Here is a 24,854-nt window from a genome sequence, read left to right on the forward strand (position 1 = left end):
TTTTGAGAACCACATAAAAGATGATATCAAATCACGCATCTTACTTCCCTGTGACCAACAGAAGCTGGCCTCAAACGTCCCTTTGCAAAACTGGCAACCTTGAGGCTTGAGGTCTCACTGTATTATCATCTTTTTGTCTTAAGCATTCAGATGCAAAAACATTACTTTATGATGTCCCCAGACCTTTCTCGGCCACCCAATACCAAGAGACTTGGGAACGAAAATTAGGCATTTGAAAAGGATGCGGGGAGACCTGGGCGCTTTTGAAAAGATGTGACTTCATAACTTAGTAATCTCCAACCTCGTTTTGATAAAGAGAACAATAACAAGGTTGCATCATTTGTATACGAGATGAGACCGGTTGACACCTTCACAAAATCTGTCATACTAGGCTCTCTCAGTTAAAGGAAAGGCTCCATGACTTACACAGAGTGGATCAGGTTAAGCATTCAAATTTGGTGAAACGACTTCCTCGCTGAACAACAACACGAAATTCAATCTGGGATAATTTCGTTGAACTCTACGACTTGTTATTTCTTCGGGGAAGGGTTAACTGTGAATTATTAAAAGTTACCACTATGTTTTATTTATCTGATGGAGTTACTTGCGAAAAGAATTTGGTTTTTTCGAGAGTAAAAGGTTCGTTTCTCTCAACCTTTGATGAAACAAACTTGAAAATATTCCTTAAATAGGCGTTTTTGTAACATTTCTTATCGAAAACTAAATAATTTTGTCACTTTTCTTAGTAATGTTCAAGGCTGGTGGTTTTCTTGTGCAATACCCGTCATGACCTGTTCTCATGGTTTGTTTCTATTATATTGACCCTCGAGATACACCAACGCCACGTACTTGATTATCTTTGCTCTTCTTTCCTTATTATTCTTTTAATCGCCAATTTTAAACCGTAAATTTGCCCTTCATGAGAGATCCAACGTTCTAGAACATTTCATCGGATATACAAGTCATGTGGACTGCACTTGGGTGGGTTTAGGTCTTTGAATGCGTATCGCTGCTATTTTGAAGGAACAAGCAGTAGTTCCAAAGAAAGCTTTGATTTGATGCTATTTGTTTTAATTTTCTCCGTAGTTTATACGCGTTTGGACCAAATTACAAAGATCTCAAAGAGTACAAGAAATTGCGGCGGTAAGTGACGGCTGAAGAATAAGAAACGTTTTAGATTGATCATGTGATTTACGGTTGAGAGGTTTTATTTCCTGCTCTACAGTGAAAAAGAGAGATCACATGAGATCTCACCTTTTTCTTCAAAGATTGTTTTTTTTTATTGCGAACAACGTCTTCAAGACTGCAGGTTTAAAACTACGTTCTTACAGCCAAGTAAAAACTACTTGGAAGTAGCGGTGAGAAAACGTGACTGTCATTACACCGCAATTTAAAATCCGGCAAACGAGGCCCCTAAAATAGTGATGGTAAATAGCTGGGAAGTCATTCCTTAACATTTGATCAAGAGATCACTTGTTTAACGTTAAAAAACCATAAGCTCCACACGGCTTGAGTTTTGAGCCGTAGTTATACCGACGAGCTCAACGGATTAATCAACCTTAAGACTTAAGCTTCTTGTAGATTTAAAGAATACAAAAACATAAGGCGCTGTTTAGGAAAACAAGGAGCAGGTTCAATAATTTTAAGTCAATGCCTCTCTCAGACCTAAAAGGCATTAAAGAGGATAGCGTCTAAGCTTTTAAATAACTGATCATATTTATACAACCATGACACAGTTATACCTTTTATGAGCGCACGCACACTGTAATGTGTCTCCTTAACTGATAAATTCAGCAGGTTTGTTTCTTACACTAAAACTGACAAAAATGTGTTAGTTTATAACTGTTGTGTCCTCGTAATGTAGAATGTCCGCTTAATCATGGGGTTTACTGTGTGTTGCAGTAATAAAATACGAATTAAATTTGGTGTGTATAAGTAAGCGTTACAACAGTTTTGTTTGAAAGTACTAAAATATAATGGGAAAAAATCTTGATGTTAGTATTTTATGGAAGAATTATTATCCATCTACCATTTATCGTTTCAGGAGTACTACTTTTACTACTTTTTCTAGAACTTGGTACAGTAGTTGGGTTGTAAGCAACACGGTGACTTAGTTGTTTTCTCATTTACCTTGAATTCGACGAGGTTCTATTCTATCACGATTATCAACAACAATAACAATTTACCCCTACAGAGGTAAAAAATGTTCTATAACACTCTTCAACATGTTATCACATACACTTAATTTCACCAACTGTGAGAGTGTCATTCTTCTTTTCTTTGATTAGCTAAATCAGTACTACGAAACTAGACTTTTTTGTCTGTGACTCGAACGTTTCCAGTTTATCAAAGAGTCTTTTTTTCCTCGATGAGAAGGAAAAGATCAACCCTGACTGGGGAAAGCGCAGCAACTTAAGCATTTCGGATCTCTCGACAGAATCTTTTTCTCTTTATTTCACTGGTTATTGAATGAGAAACTCTGATGTGAGCCCAACATGCCACAATTTCACGGGAAGAATGTCACTAACTACACCTCGGCAGAATTTACATATTCCATGACTTCACACAGTATGTGGGTGAGTTAGGTTACGTCCGTGGTGTAAAAGTATTCTCACTTAAGACCATGTTGACATCTACCATGAAAAGAAAGTGGAAGTTCATTTACATATTCCGTATATTTGGCACCTGCTAAAGTTTGCTTACATCCATAAGATACATAAATTTAACGTCTGAATATCGTAAGTTCGCGTTGCTAATGTGCCCCGCTCCGCTGTGGAAACAAGGAAGATAATTTATCTTTTTCTCAGTTATAATTTCTCGATCTGGATTGACACTGGATTGATCTTTTTCAACCTACGGTAAATCATTTGCTTTTAACTACACTCTTGAGATTTGCGTTGCGTAAAATCACGGTGAGCGACAGTCAGTTTCTCACTTAATGTACAACGGAGAAGTTTGAAACAGGTTTGTGTTTTACTTAAGGCTGAATTGTCACTTCCTAGTTTCAAGACGGCAAACGCGGAACTTAAGGAACATACAAACATTGTTTTTTTTTTTTTTTTAGTATTCCGGCCTTTTCCAAGCTCCTTCTGGGATAAGAATATGCCGATTTATAATTCATAATTTAATTGAAGCTGGCTACATCATGAGCCTCCTGCAAAGACCCTACACTTCTATTATCGCAAAGCGAAGAAGAGAGCAAATAGTGACTGAAATACAATGATACACTTTCAAGTTTAGGTCACTCTGGTAACCTAAAGAAAGAATTGAATTTTCTGTTTACCCAGCAGCGAACTAAAACTCCATACAAACGAAATGTTTTATTTTCTAAGCTTAATTTGGTAGCATTACAGTTTAAGGATACGATATCATCCAAAGAAATTTTCAAGCAATCTACAAAGTTGCGTCATGCAACATTGGCATTTCTATCACTGTTTTACTTTTGTAAATTTGTCGAGACAAATGTTAACTAATCTATCAGACGGGTGTGGCGCAACATGGGTAAAAATCGTGATGCTGACTGGAATTGGTTAAGCTTTCGACCAGAGATATTTTGACTTATACAAGAGATGTGAAACTAGCTTTCGACCAGAGATATTTTGACTTATACAAGAGATGTGGTATAGTCGTTAACAAAACAGCTAACATAGACTACATTTAAAATTTGCTGGACAATATGCCTTTTTGTCCAAATTTATGTTAGTTTTTTTTTGTGTTTACAAATCGTTAACTGACGGGTCGCATCCATGACCGTATTTTAAGGATTTAGAAAGCGGGGACCGAGACTAATCAATACGTGCCGCATTGTTGCTTAGACAATGCAACGCCTATTCAGAGGCGGCGCTCTTTACAGTTAAGACGGCATAGTACAAACCACTCTGTAGATGTGCTACCCAATATGATATTGAAGTTATGAATATATGAAAATCATATATGAGAACTTCGGGGTGAAGAATTATATTAAAGAAGATCATCGCAGTTATAGACGCAGCTTTTGCAGTTGCGAAAAGAAAGCCTGGAAAAAGTTCAGGTTTACACGGGATTCGAACCCTTGACCTCTGCGATACGGGGCAGCGTTCTTACCAATTGAGCTAACAAGCCAACTGGGAGCAGGTCGTTGAATTGGTTCGTACTAAAGCTGTGAAAGAATGATGATGAAGTTATGAATATATGTAATTCTTCACCCCGCAGTTCTCATATATGATTTTCATATATTCATAACTTCATCATCATCCTCAACGACCTGCTCCCAGTTGGCTTGTTAGCTCAATTGGTAGAGCGCTGCACCGGTATCTTACTCAGCATCATTCAATAATTGTTAATTATTGCCATTATTACTATTTTTGTAGGCGTCGCAGAAAGAAAGGTGATAGAAGTGTTATCATTCCAGAACACGCGTTTGCCACAGATCAAAAATATCTCCCACATCTGAGTGAAGTCAGGATTCAAGAAGAACCCTTTTTACTTCAAGATGGGTCATCCGTTTCGTACGAGTCAGAATTCACAAACTTTAAATACTCAATGGGAGGAAACGTCAAATTCTACGATGAACATATTGCTTTAAGTAGTCCGCGCAAAAAGATAAAAACTTCATCGCGTTCATCTAAAACCTTGAACCAAACAATGGAAAGCTCGCTGAACGCGTCGCCAGCAAGAAGCGCCATGTCTGAGAATTTTGGTAGCATGGATATGACCCCAAGAGTTTTGAGCACACCAGACAAAAATGGATTGGAGCTTAACGAATCACATGGAAGTTCTGGCGGAAAGAAAATCAGCAATACTATTGAACATAAAAAGTTGGATACCAGCTCGCAAATCCATGCCGCTTTGGAAAGGTTAAGAATCAACGAGAATGCAACTACGCATGGTAGCAAAGCTAACACAACATCATCGAGTATCGCTGAAAGCATTGCAAAAGTCGACTCATGGAAAACAGATTTTGATAATTGTAATAGTCCCTCGCTTCTCGCTGAAGAAGGCATAGAAGGTGTAAGTAGCAAAACTACGAACAATGTTACAAATATTTATGACGCTCCTGTTTATCATCTCCAAATGAGTACCTCTGGAAATGGCGCGAGAGCACGGGATTATTCTCCTATCCGTTCTATCTCTGCGAGTATGGACATTCCTGAGCTAAGGGATGACGAAAAAACTAGTGCGCAGTCTAAACCTTTTAACTATGCTACCGAAATAACTAAGGAGGGTGTTGTCGACGAAAAAGACGCCGTAGTAAATGTCGTGAACTCCAGGACTGATGGCGTAAATAACTCGCACGAAACTAAAGCAGGAGATATACCAGATCCCGAAAGAATGAGCCGGTATAACAGAACCTTGCTATACGTTAACGAGCAAAATGAAACACTGCAGAACGGAGATTACAGCGAATTAAACGTGAATTTATCAGACTTAAGTTCGGATGTGTTCACAGATAGTGAGATACCAACATCCGGGTTCTTATCACAATCACGTGACGGAAAGAGTGATTTGGACTTTTACCCAGACTCTCCAACAACCGAGCAAGCATTCTCCAAGACTCCATGTAGTTCGAGGAAGAACAGTTTAGAATCTTACATTTCCGATGATAGCATGTCTGCAGTCGACTTGGATTTTAAAGTAGGAGTAGAGAAAAGTAAGTGTTTCTCGTTTCGAAAGGCTGAAAAAAGCTTTACCAGTGTAGATAGTATTCTGGTTATTCTGGCCGCCGTATGAAATCCTGTGTAAAAAATGTCATGGTTGGCCACGGTGGAGTCTATTGTTTAATTGTGACGGGGTTGGTATTTTAAAAAACTATTTGAAAACAATCGAATACCACGTTAGAATATACCCTATTTTGAAATAAGTTGAAAGAGAGCTTCTATTCCAAAAGTGAGTAAGAGTTAGTCAAAACATGTTAAGTCCACCTGTCATTTTTGGTTAATTACTATAAAAATATGTGACAGGTCCTGAGTCCACTGAATATCTTTAATTTTCTTCGCTATCAAATAATTCTCTCTAAAAATTACAGAAATACACAAGCTTGTTCCTAATGGTGACATGCATTCAACTTCACATACAGCAGAAAACGGAAAAACGAAGGAGGTATGAGTGATCAACATCCCATCTTTTTATTCATTTACTTAAAACAGCTTAAAACGTTTGCCAACAAGTCATATTAATCAAAAGTCTTTCAATTATGTTATGATGTTTTAAAATTTGCAAACAGTAAACAACATGTGATCACTGTGTGATATACACTGACAGTCGATTGGGTTTTCTTAATGCTTTTTGGGTGAACAATAATTTGCCTTTGAAAAACTTTTGAACGGCTAGAATTAGTTTGACGCCGTTCCGAACATCTGAACACAGCTCAGTTTCTCTTAATATGCGAGAAGTGATCGCGCCAGTTTGTATCTTTTCACCAATTCTTAACCTGCTTCGGTTGATCAAATTATTCATTTTACAAAAGCGCTTACCTTTTTTCCGTTTTCTTTACCCTTTTCCTTATGTTTTGAAAATAAACTTCTCTTTTCCTTTCCAGCTGAAAGGTAAAAACAGTACGCCAAGTATTAAAGCTAAAGTCCCAGGTAGGTATTGATCAGACAGAAAACGCTGAAAACGAAGAAATCGCTGCCCCCTAACTCTTCTTATATAACTACAATGATTTCAGGTGAAGGTGTGCGGAAACCTGACACAAAGAAAATGGGCTTCAAGACGAAGGCAAAACCTAAAGTGAATTCCTTCAGCAACATTGGACATGTACCTGGGGGAGGACGAGTTAAGGTAATGACTATTTACTTCTAGAACGCGCAATGGTGGCTCATGGATTCAGCTTTCAAGAATTATGCAAATCAAGGGGGACGAGAACCAAGAATTGACGTCAATTGTATTGATATCGTCTAAAGTTAGTTATGGAAATATAACCAGAGGATTTAGGCAAATCACAAATGGATGATCATCTAATTAATTGCCTAGGTATGACCATCTTTTTTCGCTTGTAAATTATGCTATTTTAACTTGCTATCTCTAGGTTCGCACAGATAAACTGAAACCCCCCAAGCATGTGGATCCCAGGACAGACACTCACAATGTCGAGGCTTACAGCCACTTGCCAACCGAATTTCAAGAAATTGCAAAACGTCTTGCTAAACAAGACAGACAACTAAGAGAGTCAAAAATTAGCGGCAGTAGTTCGAGCGGAAGAGGTCGAACACGCTCGCGACGATCAAGCCGCGGATCCAGCCGAGCGGGCAGCGTCAGTCCTGATCAACGATCGACTTCAAAACCAAACTTTAGGTTAGGAAGCCTTTCCGGTTCATCCATGAATCTGAATACGTCAACTACCAGCCTTGCACAAAATAAAGGTAACCTTTCTTCAACTCGCCGAGCCCCGATCAGCCGGTCACCCAGCATTCGTTCCAGACCCACAACACCAAGTCTAAGTCGCTCACATCCGGCAACGTTTGCGACACTATATGATTCCCGCTCACGACCTTCCTCAAGACCATCCTCCCGACCGTCATCCCCCGTTTCACAGTCACGGAACTCGTCACCCACAAATGGAAGGCGTTCGCGAGGTTCCTCGCCCTCCTCCAACAGAAGGAAATCATCAACTCTGAACCAAACGTCTTCAAGTACAAACCGTTCAAAAGCGAAAATGGCGAATGGAATAAGGGGACGACCGACCAATCTGGTTGGACTATCAAGCGTAGAAATTGGCCTCTGTAAGTACTGTCACTGACACTTCGGTTCATTTGTAAATTTTACTTAAAATTTAAAAAGAGAGAAAAGCTCCTCGCTCTCTTTTTTCAATTTTCTTGATTAATTTTGTTCACCCAAATAGTCAATTTGGCCATAAATCTGTGACACAAATCCAAGTCTCGTCAATGAGAAAACTAAAGCTCTTCGTAAAAGCTCTTGAAACAAATGAATTGTTTTTGTCTTAGTGCTTTTTATTTCATTTCGTTTCACGTTTGTATTTTATTGAAAGTTGATTTGTTTCCAGTGATGAGTTTTGATAACAATGTCTTTTTTAATGTTTTTTTTAAATCGGTAATTAATGAAATTTTTAACCGCCGCGTTTGTTTCTTTGCAGCTTCAGGATCAGTTTTTCAAGTGATTCCCGTGCACAAGTAGAAGTCCTCTGCAAACTTCCATGATTTCTATTTATTTGAAAGACCTCTTATCCCAGACATTGATTTACGTTTAATGAGGCACACAAACCCTACTAACGGACGTTATTGGAGACACCAAGTCAAATTTTTGGGCGCGAGCGCGAAGCGAGAGACCGTTTCAGCGCTTGTTATACAAACTGAGGGGCACCCTGCATACAGCTTGCAAATTCTCATTAAAAAAACCCTTTTTAGAGCATTTGAGATTGAGCTTATAAAACTCAAGTTAGGAATGGGAAACCAATAATGAGGAAAGCCTGCATGAGGAAGAACAAAACCTTCGCAATAGTTATCACAAGAGGGTGTTTGAGGGAATGATTTTAAATAGTGGACTGTGTATATATGCGTTATTGACTAAGCTTGTTCGGTCAAGATGGCTGGAATTTGGCCAAGTTCCTTTTTGTCGAGGTTAATAAGGTCAAGACACAAAAAAAAGGAGAACGAGGCCAATATCCAGTCATCTTGACCGATCAAGCTTGGCCAAAAAAGGATTTTGTATATGGCTATATGGTCCAACAAAATCGGGACAAAGGGGGAAATCTTGTCCGTCCACGGAACCGGACATACGTTATAATAAACTTGTTTTTCTCGCAAAGCTCCCATGAATACACAGATGAATTATGCTGGTGTCAGTTGCAGAGACGTAATGTGCACTTACTTGCTTTTGCTAAAAACTGCTAGGGCTTCGAAATTCGACAGATGACCAAGAAGCCTTTTTCATTTCTCGATCTTTTCTCCATCAGTAATTCAATGTAGTTCTTAAGATGGCCGTCCTCTGTTTCTGCTACCAAAGGTCGGGGTAGCATTCCGAATAGGGGTAATTTGTTGGTACCGACCCAGGTTATTTTTTCTTGACATTATTTAATGAGTAAATGTAGGAAGACAGCCGTAAAGGTGTGCGTTACTAGTAAGATTGACGCGATGAACTTTGACGTTCAAAGCTGTTGTTAGATTCCTAGCGTAGCAACGATCAAGGTACTTGGCGATCTTTGTTGTGATGGTCGACCGTTCACACCGGCAGCGAAGAGCTTGTTTAACTGTCGCTTAGAACATAGTTAATGGTAGTCCTCTATGCTAACTATGCTTGGAAGAGACTGGTTTTTCCCTCTCTCCCGACTCCGACATCTTCTATTTCCACATTTTCTGCATCTACCTAGTAAAAAATATAAAAAAGAAACTGGATAAATTTATTAGCCTCTTTATAGCTGCTGCGGGCCAGCTACGGGAATTTCGCTTGTGGGATCTCCGGGTCACACTACTTCATCAGATTGATGTAGAAGTCGTAGGATTATTAGTGTATGTTTCACTGTTTATTCATTTATTACATTGTAACTTGCCTATGACTTATGAAATAATCGAAAAGGATAAAAAAAAAAAAGGCTTACGAGAAGTAACAATTTTGATTGTTACTTCTTCGAAGTTTAAGGTCTTTATAAGACTATCCTCAGCACTTGGTTTGGTCCGGAGAACCTTAGATTCAATTGTTTCTCTATGTCTTTTGTACGAGTAGTTTATATGTACAGAATATATGATCTTGTGTAGATATGTATAGACATGTTTCAGAATTTATTGTCTACAATACGATATTGCCTCTAATAAAGTTCAACTTTGTAATAAATACATTTGGTTAGATACACTTTGAAGTCTTGTCCTTTTTATTCCATGGGAAGGTACCGATATATATTCTTCAATCAAAAAGCGGATTTTGTGTTCCGTCACTAAAATCCAAGCAAGAATTTAGTCGATTTTAAAGCCCAATGGCGGAATCACAATCAACAAGGATATGAAAGCGGATGTGTTTCCTTGAGAGGGATTCTAACAGAGTTATCCCAGTCAGCGGCAAAGCCACAAGAAATCGAAAAATAAAATGAAATAAGATAAAAACAGAGGAGATCTTCATGAAATCGAGTATACACGCGGTCACGATGCCAAAGATAACACTAACTTCAAAATTAGGTTTGTAATCGATATTTATAGTGGCGGATTTAGGGGGAGGGTTCCGGGGGATCCGGACCCCCCTATCAGACCTGACGCTTATTTGAGACTGAAACTCTTACATCGACAGGATTGTATATCATTTTTTAACTGACTGTTCTTTTTTTTTAATGAAACGCGCGTTGCATTTTGCCACTTGATATTCAAAAATGTAATTGTTTTTGGCAGGGGTTTCAATAAGAACGGACGGCCGACGAAACGCGTCAGCTACTTTGCTCATAGAGGTTACTTTTTTCTTGAAAAAAGAACAACTAGTTTGAACGACGTAATCAAAAAATGTATTATAAAATCTGAAGAAAACGTAGTTATGATGGGTTTTCGTAAAGTCCACTTGTTTAAAGTTATGCTGTAGTCATGTGAACGCTATATTTCAGTCATTTTTTCACAAGTTTTTTTATAGGTTTACGCAGAATTTGTTAACGTGCAAAGGTGCTTGATTAAGTTTTCATCATTTGTTTACTGCTTGTAGGAATTGATTGTGTGACTGGTAAATTGAAAGCTACATTTTCTCGAATGAAAAAGACGCTCTTTTGTCCTCAAATTTAGCCCCAGAATTCTGAAAATCACATCTTAGGGCTTTGAAATTTCAAAATTTTATGGGGCAGAACACGCCCAGACCCCCTACCCCCTTCCCTCAATAGAAAAAGGGGACCAACGGCCCCCTGCTGATACAGTCGGCTGCTCTATTCGAAGGCCTGCTGGCCACTTCAATTTTTATTGAAACCCCTGTTCTGGGTACCCTCCTATGATCTGTTCGCATCTGCTTGCAAAGCAGCATTTCCCGCGCCACAGCGACCGACGTTCACAGATTGAGAGACACGTGGTCGTCTCTGTGAGAAGTAGTTTGCCACAAAACGTTCAACAGTCTTTTCTGAGCCAAAGTTTGTACCCCCAGGTCCCAGCCAATCAAATTTTCCTGGATCTGCCCCCGATTTATATTTGTAAAAGACTGTTCTTTAAGCGATCAGACCTCCTTATGCACGCGTTTGCTGAAGTTGGCGCCTTTGCTAACAGCAATGCGGGAAAGGTTTATGGAGATGTAGGATCAACTCAACTGTATTAATGTCGACTTCAAATTAAAAGTGTCGCGAGAAAAGGTGAGTCACTTCGCAACAGCTGTTTGCTCATATCTTTAAACATAAATGTGTTGTAACTCTACATGTGTCAAATACAAATTTAAATATTGGTCGAAGCCCCCCAAACATTTCGAGGTAATTTGCACAATAAAGAAATAAAACATACTTTTCAGTAATGTGCTAGGAGTGTGATTTGAGAGGCAGAATGTCAAAACCTCTTTAATAATTGAGCGGGACGCCCGACAACCTTTGAAGTTGTTAGTCTTCTTGTAAGAGATTGGTCGGAAGACTTAATAGTCCCTGTTGTTAAGAAAATGGTAAATGTAAGATAGATTTGTGCTTCTAATGTGACACTATGCTGAATATATTTCTCGTCCTTTAAATGATCCTCGCGAACACATTACCTGAATCTAGTGCGCAAACAGACATTCCATATGCATGTGAGTGATGTGACACAATAAGCCGGGTTTGTTTTCAACGGTCAGGCTGGCCAGGAGTAAATTCGAAGGGACACTCACGATAATTTCAGATAGAGCTTGATAAAGTTTCAACAGTTTTATTAACTTTCATGTACATGCTGTACGCAAATTATATTAATTCTTGACAATATTTCAATAAATTAAAACCTCTCTTTTCAGGTATCAAAGACATTTTTACTTCTGTTAAAGAATAAATTAGCTTGGCTGTAAGAACAAATCCTGATTGAGTAAGTTTTGTCTTCGAGCACGTTCGATGGCGGACATCAACATACTCTGACACCTCACTTGAGAAAAGTCCATCTGATCATATGGCTGGAAATTAAACAAAATAAAACAACCTTTGAAAAAGAGATGCCTCTTTCCAGTCAAATACGTTTTCAAATAAATAAAGAAGTTTTCTTTTTCCGAATGCTGCCAATAAAAGCTTAGGCATTAAAAAGAACCACCTTCCTTTGATCTCTCAATATTTAAAACTGAGATGTTCTTACCGTAAGAACCATGTGTAGTTTATGAAGAAATAAGAGCAACATTGCTACACCAAAGAAGTGCAGGTCTCCCAGACTTGATCCTAGAAAAATTTTTAATACGGTGTATTAATAAGTATGGAAAAGCAAGAATTTCAAAATGCAAAGGAAAAGCTTGGAAAAACATGACCTAGCCATAAGCGGATGGTTCTCTTTTCACTTGATTGTGCTGACCAAGAATAGTTATATCGTGTGCATTATAAGGGACTGATTACATGAGCCAGGCTGGGCCGGTTTGCTGTTTGCAAAGATCAACTTTGGCTGAGCCGAGACCCGGTTAGATCCCTGAGTATCGTGATGCCGATATCCAGTCTAACCGGGCTGAGATTGTAATCATGCTCAGTTACCAGGCCAGCTTGGAGAACCAAACCAGCAAAACAACAGCAGGTAACACACAATCTGTCGGCAAACATATGGTGGCTCCGGTCAGGGCTGGCTGTCTTCATGTTTTAATTATCGCGATAAAAAGTTAGTAACATCGGCAAACTTGGCCATCCCGTTTTAGGCAATCAGCCACTGACTCGATGAGAAATGCGTAAAGCATGTACTGTATCTGACGTAAGTATGCTTACCATTCAAATGCCTCCAGCAGGCAAACAACTGGGAAGTTAATGACATGCGCAGTGAGGACCAAGTGCAGTTTAGAAGCTCACTGGTCCAATGTGACAAAATAGACAGAGCAGTGGACACTGTAATCAAAAGACATAATTATCAATGAAATAAAGAACTTATGTTTATTTGTTGCTCTTCATAACTCGGTCTTACATAGCTTCCTCCACAGGAACAAACATTGACTGTACAGTGTAATTAAAAATAGACCCTACGCATGAATTATTTCTAAGTATTATAAATATATATTTTTAGCCAGGCAATGATCCTTTATACGCCTAGTCTTCTAAAAACGATAGACTCGTATTTAAGGATTTTGGTAATTTTTATCAGTCTAAACAGGGTATTATAGATAATGATTTTATTCGTACATTTATGTACACTTCGTATTCCGGCTAGGGATACATTAATTTATTTTGAACTTTAATTTGTAAATGAAATTATAACTCGATTGAATGTAAATACTCACATTTATGCGCGCATAGAAGGGGTGTGGCTCGTATAATGTAGCGTATACCCCACTGTACATTCAGTAAAAACTTCCGCAAGGGGGTGGGCTCATTCTCTTCTATCAGCTCTGCCATAACACCTGCCAACCTGAGAAAGAACAAGGTGACTAAAGGTTTTATTTTAAACACTGTACCAAACATCATCAGCACGATTATTATTCTAGCTCTCAATAGTGATTCATTTGTTTTGCTTTGTTTTGTCTAACCAAATAATCACCTCATAGGTTATCCTTTTTTCCCTATTAATTTTGTAGTAGTAAGATACTGCGATAGGATCATACAGTTAAGCTACTTTGACGTAATAGTTTAACATAAGAGACGAAAGCCAGAAAGAAAACGCAGCATTAAGAAACGAACGTTATCACTTAGGTGATTTTAATTCATGATACGGGAAAGACCCTGAACGGTTTCTTTTGTTACGCGGGGCGCAATGCGCTTTCCTCACATAGGATTGTTTTCATTTTCACACAGAGAATGCATAAGCCTACGTAGTAAACCTAGGTTGTTTCCGAAATAAACGGGCGTTTTTTTTGTGTGTGTTAAAAGATTCCGACCAATCATAAGAGTTGCAAACAACAGCCAAGAAAAGTTTACAGTTTTACATGCTCCTCACGTAGGATTTCTGTGTTACTTGGACGAGATTTTGTTATAAGGAAGTTGGTTAGAAAACAAGGGATTAATATACATGCTGCTTGAGAAAATCTGATGTTTAAACCAATGAGAAGTGTAGTAGAGACAATAGTACAGTAGTACCTTTTTACATTCCGACGTATTCATTGTGGTTGGTTCTTTCCTTTTCATCTGGACCTTTACTTAATCACTTTGCGTTAACACTTACGTTATCTCCTAGTAGTAGTTAAATACTGGGATGAGATGATACGGTTCTAAAAGCTATGTTGGCATAATACCTTGACATCAGCCTTGTATCAAATGCATTTTCAGGGAACGTTATGGCATGTAATTTGGACATACTTTCTGCAGAAAGCCAAGAGAACCTTTGCGCTTTTAAAAGTATTTCACCGTTGTTACTTTAAGAATACTACAATGGCGGACAGTCGAGGACTAATTGATCCAAAATTTTATGTTTCAAACACTTAAGTTATTTAGGGACACTTTGAGACTTCAGATATGAAATCGGCTTCGTAAAAATGATAGAGCAAAGATTTTTGTCTTACCTTCCAGCAAACTCTACCCCAAGTCTTGGGTCTTTACTGTTATTAAACCCCTGTACTAATAGGCGGGCAAAAACACGACGTTGCCTGGAATACAAAAGATAGCATTAAAACTTTTCTGTCAAGGAAACACGTTGAGATATACTCTTCAAGAAATTCATCAGCCTAGTGAAGTTGATAAGTCGATTTAAATGTTCTTAAAACATAGCCAGTCTTAACGTCTTAATGATGCTGACAGTTTCGATGACTGTCAGCCATCTTTATCAAAACTTGAGAAAAACATTAAAAGTGTCAGAAGCCTTAAATAGGCTTCTGAAGCTTCTTAAATAGGCTTCTGAAGATGTTGAGATATAACTACCCCAGCAATATGTTTGATTATTCCCAAGGTGACGCCTATAGCGACCGGTGGGGTAAAATATTGGGTTAAAAGGTATGACAAGAAGACCAGACCGACTGGTATCTTACTTTTATATGCCCTGCTTTACTGACAGCAACTTTAAAAGTGGGAAAAGTATATTTTTAAAAACAACTTAAACAATACTTAAACATATGTATTAATTAACTGACTTCCTTACTGATTGATTGCTGCTTGACTGACTGATTAATTAATCGACTAATTGATAAACTGACTGGCTGACTCATTTCTTTATCTGATTATTTATTTATTCATTTATCATTTGACTGCCTGAATGATTTTGATTAACTGATTCTTTGCTTGAGCGAAGAACGTGGAAAATTTGCATTCTGGTGTTCATTTCTTCCCTGATTCCATTCAATATTATTTCATTCAGTATTAGTTGGTCATCTTATGATAAATTTCATTGATCATGTTCAAATGTTATAAAGTAATGTAAGTGCTATTATTAGTGTGATCATCATCATCATCATTATCATCATCATCATTATTATTTTTACTTATTTATTCATTTGCTAGTTTTTTGCTCTTTATGTTATCGACAAAGTGTCTTTAAATATTCGAAGGGCGTGGGGGCGTTGAATATTATTGCTTGTCATTAACGCCTCCTAGATTTCAAATATTACGTATTTTGATGGGTTGTCTTATTGAAAGTTGTTTCAGTTTTAATACAAGAGAATAAGTTAATTTCCGTTTAAAAATTAATAAGGTGTGCAAGCTGTAAATGAAGGTTAATGGATTAAAAAGTACGAACAAGACTGACTTATAAGAGAGGTCCTGATTATGTGCATTTTCTACCCAACATAACAATCAGTTCCTTCCTTTTTATTTGCTTTCTCTTAATTGAATAAGTCAAAATGTTTGGGTTTTTATAGAAAATCGGACGGTATTGTGAAAGCCAGTTTATTGGCATAGTCACCTATTTTAATATGAAGAAAGTTTCCTTTAATTGCAGTTACCCTCTTTGCGCTCTGGTTTTTTAATCAATCTTATTTGCCTGGTACTGAGAAACCTTGTGTATGTCAAACGATATATCACCAGTTTGAACAAAGCAATGAAAATTTTAATTCGCTGCGGCGCTAATTTACATGCCCTACTTTTGGTTGCACTACCACGAAAAAAATATTTTAACAAGAAAAAAACAAATTGAGAACTAAGAAACAAATTAAATGACTCGTGGTTTCGGGGAATCGCATGATGTTGAGATGTGTAACCTGTATAATTCAGAGAATTAAACATTTTGGTATTGCCATCAAACTGTGCTGCGTCTGTTGTCGACCCATATTTCAGTCAACAGCAACGAAAGATTAGATCGCTTTTGCAGCTGACAGGGTACGTTCTTTGGGGATATTTGTGCTATTAGGTACTACTAAAATGATGTTTAGATTTGATATCGCTGTAAAACTTTTAAAGAACAGTTGATAACTTGACACAAACCTGAAAATGTTTTCGCAGAAATAATAAGTTTCGCCAAGACATAGTGTGAGTATTCTCATTTTGGTTTAATTTGCAGAAATATCGTTTGTTTTTTTTAATTATCCCAATCAATTAAGCTGGCATATGTTGTGCGGAAATATAAATACCGACTTACTGGCAACCACCCCCAAATTGAAAAGATCGAAACAAGGTCCTGCTTTCTTCCTCTAAGATGAGTTAGGGTTAGTCCTCTAATATCTCCTAAAAGGTATTATTAATCTTAATGGTTTTGTTAAAAAAAGTTCAGTAAAAATTGGATAGTGTTTCTTATTTATTGACAGAGATATTTCAGTTTCAAGTAAAAAGTGTTTTTAAAACCTTGCCTTATTTAATGAAGAGCAAAGTGAGCACTAACAGTATAAACAAAACAAAGGTAATTATTTTCAGCGCAGTTTAACATTTAATACCTATTCCTCAAAATTCGTGTCAAAAAAAGCGATCTTTAAACAACATTTTAAGTGGTTTCTTGACAACTTAGCAATTCTGAACCGTTCAATTAGAGACAATGTCCAAAATTCGAGTAATTTGACGGTTCTTTGTTCAAAACGCATGCCAACCGACAATAAAGTATAAAATTGTCAAAAACTACCGGAAATTGAATCAGTAGAGTTTAAGTACGATATGAACATACTGCCTCTGCTCCGAAGTTCCACATTTAAATGCTGTCGAACTTTTTTTTGTTGTTTTTTAATACCGTATTTTTTTTTTTGGAATGATTTTTTTAACTGCTAGCCTAAAAGCCACTACTGCAACCGTAGACTTACGAAATCTTTAAGTGTATAATGGGGTATGTAGAATGACAAAAACTCAGATACAAAAAGGCACCGAGAGAGCAAAATACTAATAGACTTAGTCCATATGGTTTTAATATTGCACAGGCATCAAAAGTTTTTTAAAAGTTGAATTTGCCGCAAGCACTTATCCGGGGAATTAAAATACATTTGAACGAACGACTTACCCTCCGATTGTACAACAAAGTATGCATCAAACCGAACCAGTCCCTTGTGATTGTCATAAATACAGACGCCTTTTGCATCTAATGATTCCCTTGAGACCTTTAAAGTTCTAACCTTATGTATCTCACCTGAAAATATAAATTATGTGACGAGATGTAGCCATGGCCCGATGGATCCAAGGGTTATCTCCTGTAGTCGATGAAAACTCTGCTGGCAGTGGAACAAGGGGATCCCAGCGAAAAGCGCGAAATTCATTGCCAGCCCTAGGAGCGTTCTCAGTTTCCTCATTATAAAAACTTGTTGGTAACGGATCCTTGGATTTTTCGTGCCAATATTCGGTGAAATACTTGCTAGCCAGCGACTCCCTCTCGAACAGTTTATAATGAGTCGCAATCTTTTTCACGTAGCGGTCCTTTTCTTCTATATTCGCAGTACTCAACCAAAATGCATGACCGCACTGTAACCCGTCAAATCGCCTGAAATTTTCGTCTCTCGACTTAAAAAATTGCGAGCACTCAGTCTTGTTATTTGACCAGCGCCGAGCTTTAAGCTGCAATCCTTGACCTAGAGGAAAATACATAGTAGACAGAAAAATATCAGCCAACGTCGGTGCGCGGACATCTACGAAAATAATCATCGCTGACATGGTGAGTGTTACTGCCAGCGAAACACACACTATCACCAGTCGTAAACTTGGCAGAGGCCATGAAGATGTAGTTGACGGCTTCGCTTTAGGGGTAGAAGTTGACCCGATGCTACTCTTCTTGGCAATCATTTCTTTTTGCTATTTGATGCAAGTTCATTAAAGGTCTGCTTCGCTCCTTTAACAAAACAGTCTTCTATGCTCTTTAGAATCAATAGTTGACAGAATGTTCGAACGATGAATGAATGGTGACTCACATGCGAGGAAAAAAATACAAGTATTTCTTGGCAGGTCGTAAGAAAACTATTTTTCGTAAATGTATTTCAGTTTTAACGATAAAAGATATTTTTCCGGCACGTCCGATGAAGGTTGCCGGAATCAACTCCGACGCCTCGAACAAGTGGTTTTCTCGGCGATTTCAGTCCGCTTTCTATTTTACTTTTGTTCCATATTTTCATGAACGTGCATAAATTAGTCAGGCATTAATGCTGCATATCATTGTCTTGAAAAACCGGCGACTACGATTGGCTGAAAGGGTGTAATAATCAGAGTATAAACAATACCCGCTCAATAAATGTGCCTTGGAGCGACAGCACAAAGAAACCAATTTATACGCTCACAACAGCTGTTTAGCGAATAAATAATTTATAAACACTCACACTAAGGGAAAATACTTGTTACTTGAGCCAGATGACTACAAACGATTCTTTTATTAATTCGCTCTGCTGTTTACAATTCGCAGGTAATAAATTTCTTCGGAACGGATTTTTCTCTCTGAATTCAGAAATTTCAGCAAACTACAAAATAAGAGAATTTTGAAACTCAGGAATGAACTGAAGAAGGATACTAAGTAGAGTTTCAAAAGAGTGCATGTCACAAAAATAAGGAAGAAAGTCCGTAGTGTGGCATAAACCAGGCAAAGTTTGAAATTATACATCAAATTTAAATTTTCTATCTAACAACAGGAACTCTAGGAAATAAGTAAATATTTATCGAAAATTAGTAATTTAACATTAGGTTAAAATATGAACTTTCTAAAACAGCTTTAAACATAAAACAAGACTTTGTAATTCGGTTGCAGTTCTTTTTTCCTTTTTTTTTCAGAGAGCTGCGCTGGATGACAAACAAACAATGTAGAGAATAATACGGACAATGCCTAGCAAGCACCTGCTGTTCCTAGAATTCAACAGTACAACGCCAATGCAGCGGAAATAATGCGCTGCGCTTTTTAATGTCAGTCACTCAGATATACATGAATGTATTAATGACAGAGTCATCAAATAAATGAATACAGAAGGAGTTTCAATGCAAAGATGCCAAAGCCAGACGTCACATGTATATAATAAAGATTTCTTAAAAAACTCACTTTAGGACATCAAAAATCACCCTTTCAGCGGCATCATAGTTTAAAGCTACTTTCGAAGAACTTGGGTCTCTGAAGCGGGATTTTTAAAAGAAAGCATCATGAACTACACTAACTGAGCGTAAAAAATTCGAACTGATTCGTGTATGTTGACATATGCTCTTTGTAGCCTGAATTTCAAACACTAATTCGAGTCGATTACTACATCTGAATCGACCGACCGTTAATGCCGTCCAGTGACGTCACTACCCGAAAACCGGGTAGTGATTTTGATTGGTTGATTGTCCAAATTTTAGCGGGACTGTCGTTTGACATTCAGCGGATAGCATACTTGGGTCGGAGTTTAAAAATTTCGACAATCTTTATCGTGAACAGCAAAATTGCCCTCGTCTTCGAAACTATGACTTGTTAGATGAACAATACGAATAAAGAATCATGGCAAGGAGTTGGTAGGTTTTTCATCTAGAGCCAGTTTGTGAATTCGGCATTTGTTTATCCGAAGCATCAGTGATCGATTTTTTGTGAGATTTATAATTCGAACTTCCTGTCGTTTCCACCGTCTAGTTTAATTGAAATGTATGGAAATCGATATAGAGAATTTGTATATGGAGATTTGCGCTATGAAACAGTTAACAACAACATACGTACTCGTAGGTGCTACCTGTCTTAAAAAAAAAATAGATTGATTAACTTATCATGGAATGAAAGCCATCTCATCGAACTCTTCATTTGCATCCTTTCGAAATGTCGATGTGCAGCAATTCGGGTAGACTACGAGTAGTCCCTCATTTTCTCTAAAGGGATAGTAAAGCAAGCAAAATGCGAGCGCGCTTGAAAATCACCCCACGTGAGGAAGGCGAGATACGGTGGGGAGAGAGAAAAATAAGGGACTACAGACAAAGCCCAAGCTTTTGACCCTTCACGGCCGACTGATTTTGGTGTGTGAAGTTCGTATCGCCTTTCAAATCAGTTACGCGCATCCAATGAGATCCCCTCTCTCATTGAACTGTCATTGCTCTTCAAGTTGTCAGCGGTAGACCTCACGTCATCGATCTTGACTAAAACACCATAGAGTTACATATGGTTAAAATCCGAGTAACGCGCAGATACATACAGGTACACACGAATACATCTAACTGAAGTGCTGTTAAACATCGGTAAGTAAAGATCGATCGATAAGTACACTGATATCTTAAGGGAAGTTACTTTTTCGGGTAGGAAGAAACACAAATTAAAAACCGGGGGGTGCTCCCTTATACAAGCCATATAAGTATGTGCCGCCCCAAAGGGTAGGGTTTTTACGCCGTTTTGGTCTGAAAACGGGTATACCGTCTTTGCCTATTTTGGTCTGAAATCGGGTATGGTTCTCGAATGTATTTATCATTTCACTCCAAGAGATGAGGAAAAAAGAAAGAGAAATATGCGAATTCGAAAGTACTTTAACAAATGTTTTTTGTTGCTGTTCTAATCAAAGTAATGACATGGTAATGATGACATAATATCTTAGAGGCTAGGTCTAAAAACGGGTGTAAAAAATGACATTTTTTGGTCTGAAACAGCACCAGTATTTGGAGAACCAGGCGGCACACCCCCCACTAATAATTCTCAGGAGTACCCCCCGGAATTCAAAACAACAAATTTACCATTTGTCAACCGTGTGGTATTCTTCGATGACAAGTACAGAAATGTTCCGAGCGGGGTTCCGCTGCCTTCAGGATCTCTGCATTAGCAGTCTTCAGCTGAAGCGAGAATCATTTGAACCTTCCCATTCGAGATCCTTACTGCTTGGTGTCCAGAGAACCGGTCCCATGGGCCCAAGGCCGTTCATTTCTCTTACCTGCTCTTCCACAATGCTGTTGAGTGGAGAAATAACGAAGACGCTAGCACTCGAGGATGTTTGCGCCATGCTAAACACTTCATAAATCAAACTTCAAGTTCCCAAATCCGGTTGGAATTATCGCAAGTATACATCTTTCCCAGCCAACAGAGCCCCGGTGGGGGGAGGTACTCCCATACTTTGCCTATACGGGTATGTGCCGCCCAACGGGGTCGTGATTTTGAAGCTCCTGATTTAGAACTGGGTATCCACTTCAGAGGCGTTTTCTAGAACGGGGTATAATATTTAGGCCTTTCCCGATTGCGCTCGTAAAATCCTAAAAAAGTGCTGGCAAAAATGGCTAAAAAGTGCTCAAAAAGTGCTCAAAATCTCAAAATAGTGCTCAAAAAGTGCTAAAAGTTGTGAACAGTTACCTCTAAGCTTTTCGTAAATATGTCAATTTTTACTGAAGTAATTAACAATCTATTTTGCGTAGTGTTAATCGACAGGTTGTTACGAAAGGTTGATAGAATATAGAACAATATTTTTAAAGAACTAAAGATCAGCCAATCAGAAACTTTTGTACTCACGCTCAGTGAGGATAAGTCCACGTGCCTTTCCATGACAACGGTCTTTTATTCTTGACAACATCATTAGTTCTTCAAATTTATGACCTGGAACACGATTCTCGTTGCGAGCGACACACAGTTTTTGCTTTAAAATGTTTTAGAAGACATATGTTGCTCGAAATTTGCTCGAAATGTGAAATATTGCTCAAATGTTGCCCAAAGTGCGAAAAAGTGCTTAAGGGTGCTCAAAATGCAAAATAGTGCTCCAAACTCAAAAAGGTGCTCAAAAGGTGCTCAGCGCAATCGGGAAAGGCCTAATAATATATCGAAGGCACGAAAGCTCCAGTTTTGTAAGCAGCCATTTGAAATTATTTATTTAATTGTTCCTGATTATGAAGAAGCATTTATTTGATGTATAAGTCGAACAAATAAAGAAATATCTCTAAAAAAAAAACGGGGCTATTTCAATTTACAAACTCTGACGAACGGAATATAAAAAATTGGCCATTTCTAGAACGAGGTATCAATTTTAGGGGGAATGTTTTTTAGAACGGGGTGCCAATTTGGAGTCCCGAGCGGCACATTCCCACCCAAAAAATACCCAAAGGCCCCACGGGAACAAAGCCTTCACCGCTTGAGTCTGTTCTGGTTTCAGCGACGTTGTGTTTGGAATTTTTTTCCAGACATCCCTGAGGTTTGTCAGCCATTGACAGAGATTGTGATCATGTCGAGTGTTGATAGCGGCTGCTGCGTTTTTGACAGATGTTGACAGATTAAAAAAGTCAAAAGCTTGAGGTTTGTCTGTAGTCCCTCATTTTTCTCTCTCCCGGCCGCGTCATTTGGAGGTTACGATTCCGATCTCTTAACAAGGCTGAACTTAATTTTTGCAAGCGAACATTTTTAGTCCAAAATGTAGAGCGAATAATAATTCAAAAAGAGTAGTACAAATGTAATTGCTTCTTTTAACCCAACCAACCAAGCGAACGATTAATTTCGGTTTGCGGTGTGAAACTTTTTTGGCTAAAGACAGTTTAAGAGCGGAAAATAAACGAAATGCAGGGCTTGCGTTTGCAGTTTCATTCGCTCCCTGTTTCAGCTGACACAAGGGAATTATAAGGTGTCTGTATCTGATTGAAGGAGAATATGTGTCACAAGCCGAGGATATAACAAACTAATTTTTGTGCTTTAGAAAAAAAAAGAGAGAAGGAGGGTATAAAAAGGCACAAGGAAAAAAAATGATTTGATCAGAAAAAGGCAAATTTCCACGCGAAAAAAATAAAAATTTACTGCGATGCGTCAGCTGCTTTAAAAATTTCATTGAGCAACAATAACCAGCGCCCGGAGTTAATCTCGTTCCCAGGGCTTTTTTTTACAGTACTCGGGCGAGCAGGCGAGCATAAGAACAAGAAAAAGTCTTGTGTGAAGTTAAAACGAACGCTGTTAATGATCTGTTGACTCGCACTATTCCAAGCGCAAGCACAAAAACAACAAACCACTTTAACGTTTCTATCCTTTGGAATGGTTAACTTGGCTAACGATGTCTTAGAGCTTTTCCCTGCTAGATAGGACTTTATACAAAAAGAAGGATAAAGTGACGACGTGCCGTGAAGGTAAGTTTTTTTAAACAATTTTAATATGCCACGCTGTCACTTTAAAAACCTTAGCTTTGCTATTTAAATTGTCTTTCGCAACTTTGCTGTCTTAAAATTTTCACCAGTGAAAGACATGAAACCAAGTGCTAATTCCTCTGTCTGTTTGTTGTCGAGATGACAAGAAAAAGCGCTCTTTCACCGCTAACGTCATCCCTCAGTGCTCGAACTTACGCTTGCGTTAAGGCCGTTTTCATAAACTTCCGTAGCTTTTTTTCATTCATGAAAGCAAAAAGTACTGAAATAAATCAACTATCTTTAACTGAGGGAATCTCTGAATGTATTTATTTGCAATTAAGAAGGTTCCTTGGGAATTTTCACGTTAACGTCCTGGGCCCCTTATTGTTTCTGATAGATATTTATGACCTTTCCTACACAATTCAAAAGACTGTTGTAAACATATTGCAGTAGAAACCTTTATATTAGTGAACAAGAATGACTACGAGAGCGAGATTTGACTTAAAGTTTTTTCGCGTGTTCTCAAAAAATAGACAGTAAACCCTGAACAGACGCGCGGCAACATGGAATCTATTTCTTCATTTCTGGTCCACAGATTAAAAGAGTTACAATATAGCAAACCAGGGTGTCTATGATGAACTCCAGTCGAACTTGGACAGATTACAGAGATGGTCAGACATCAACAAAATGGATAATGGATTCATCCATTACCAAAAATGATTCTTAATAAAGCAAAGACTAGTCTCCCATGCATAATCAGCATAATCTCTTCTGGCTTCGAAGCGGCCCTAAGAACGGCTGCGTGGGAGGCTAAGCAAAGCCCAAAGCAAAGCTCATTACCGGTAAATGGCTTGATGAAAGACTGGCACACCAGCAGTTGCAAATTAAATTCAATGACACCGAACATGAAAGTAGATTAAAACAACTGTTATCAAACTGTTAGGAGTCCAATACAAGCTGTTCTTCAATTACCTTTATTGTTAGAATCGATAAACTGTGCAGAAAGTTCTCTTTGCCTTAGCGCATCGCTGTGCCGAGTAACATTAAGAGATTTCTGCCCTTTAAATAGCGGATAGAATATGATATCACGATGATCAAGCAAGCAATGCTCCAGTACTGCGCATTATAGTTGTCATGTACTGTTTTTTGATTCAGACACAGAAATGAGCTGTGCGCCTGATGCCGACGGGCAAGCAGACAGCGCCGAACATTTAAAGAATTTAATCTGAGTTTCATTTCACATCGAGGAGGAAGTACACATGTGTACCAATTTCAACAAAAATTTCCGTAAACCTTCTGTACTATATTAATGGTTTAGACGAGCGCGTGGGCCGGCAGCAACGCAGGCTACAACAAAAGGAGCTACAATCAGAGCCCATCCTACATGAAGGAACGTTAGCTAGTGAGTCATGACATTAAATTAATGATAAAACACATCGATCCTTAACTTTCTCTGCCCTCATTTAAAGACATAAAGCTAAGGGGGAGGATCTTTTTG

The 24,854-nt window shown here is 38.2% G+C and overlaps 3 protein-coding genes across 5 annotated transcripts in view; 1 reads left to right on the top strand and 2 right to left on the bottom strand.

Annotated features, from left to right (window-relative positions):
- Positions 1–3,899, bottom strand: part of LOC140930604 (sperm microtubule inner protein 11-like) — a 287,809-nt gene extending 283,910 nt beyond the window's left edge. Inside the window, exon 1 of the mRNA XM_073380325.1 lies at positions 3,895–3,899. The gene's annotated coding sequence lies outside the window, so the exon portion shown is untranslated. The remainder of the gene's footprint in view (positions 1–3,894) is intronic.
- LOC140930602 (uncharacterized) lies at positions 839–8,942 on the top strand. Its single transcript, XM_073380323.1, has 8 exons — positions 839–981; positions 1,087–1,143; positions 4,350–5,629; positions 6,005–6,078; positions 6,518–6,563; positions 6,647–6,759; positions 7,007–7,700; positions 8,072–8,942. The coding sequence occupies exons 1-8, from the start codon at positions 965–967 to the stop codon at positions 8,110–8,112; spliced, it is 2,322 nt and encodes a 773-aa protein (XP_073236424.1). The 5' UTR covers positions 839–964; the 3' UTR covers positions 8,113–8,942.
- A 2,812-nt stretch (positions 8,943–11,754) lies between these two features.
- Positions 11,755–18,436, bottom strand: LOC140930607 (uncharacterized). Of its 3 annotated transcripts, XM_073380333.1 has the most exons (6): positions 17,487–18,436; positions 14,515–14,598; positions 13,300–13,427; positions 12,794–12,910; positions 12,186–12,265; positions 11,755–12,009 (listed from the first exon to the last, which is right to left on the bottom strand). In XM_073380333.1, exons 1-6 carry the CDS (start codon positions 18,131–18,133, stop codon positions 11,893–11,895), a joined length of 1,173 nt encoding a protein of 390 aa, XP_073236434.1. In that variant the 5' UTR covers positions 18,134–18,436; the 3' UTR covers positions 11,755–11,892. The 3 variants fall into 3 exon arrangements, with proteins under 3 accessions (XP_073236434.1, XP_073236435.1, XP_073236436.1); XM_073380334.1 differs by lacking the exon at positions 14,515–14,598; XM_073380335.1 differs by lacking the exon at positions 12,186–12,265.
- Positions 18,437–24,854: the final 6,418 nt, after the last annotated feature.

This window comes from Porites lutea, chromosome 3, assembly GCF_958299795.1.
Source record: "Porites lutea chromosome 3, jaPorLute2.1, whole genome shotgun sequence".
Classification (NCBI taxonomy): Eukaryota; Metazoa; Cnidaria; class Anthozoa; order Scleractinia; family Poritidae; genus Porites; species Porites lutea.

Excerpts from the sequence above, each read along its gene's own strand:
- LOC140930602 (XM_073380323.1), top strand. Across the intron at positions 1,144-4,349 it reads GAGTACAAGAAATTGCGGCG|GCGTCGCAGAAAGAAAGGTG; the intron begins GTAAGTGACGGC and ends CTATTTTTGTAG. Across the intron at positions 6,079-6,517 it reads AAAACGGAAAAACGAAGGAG|CTGAAAGGTAAAAACAGTAC; the intron begins GTATGAGTGATC and ends TTTCCTTTCCAG.
- LOC140930607 (XM_073380333.1), bottom strand. The coding sequence starts at position 18,133 with ATGATTGCCAAGAAGAGTAGCATCGGGTCAACTTCTACCCCTAAAGCG. Across the intron at positions 12,911-13,299 it reads CCTTCTATGCGCGCATAAAT|TGTCCACTGCTCTGTCTATT; the intron begins GTGAGTATTTAC and ends TTTTGATTACAG. Across the intron at positions 12,010-12,185 it reads AACTACACATGGTTCTTACG|CCATATGATCAGATGGACTT; the intron begins GTAAGAACATCT and ends TTTAATTTCCAG.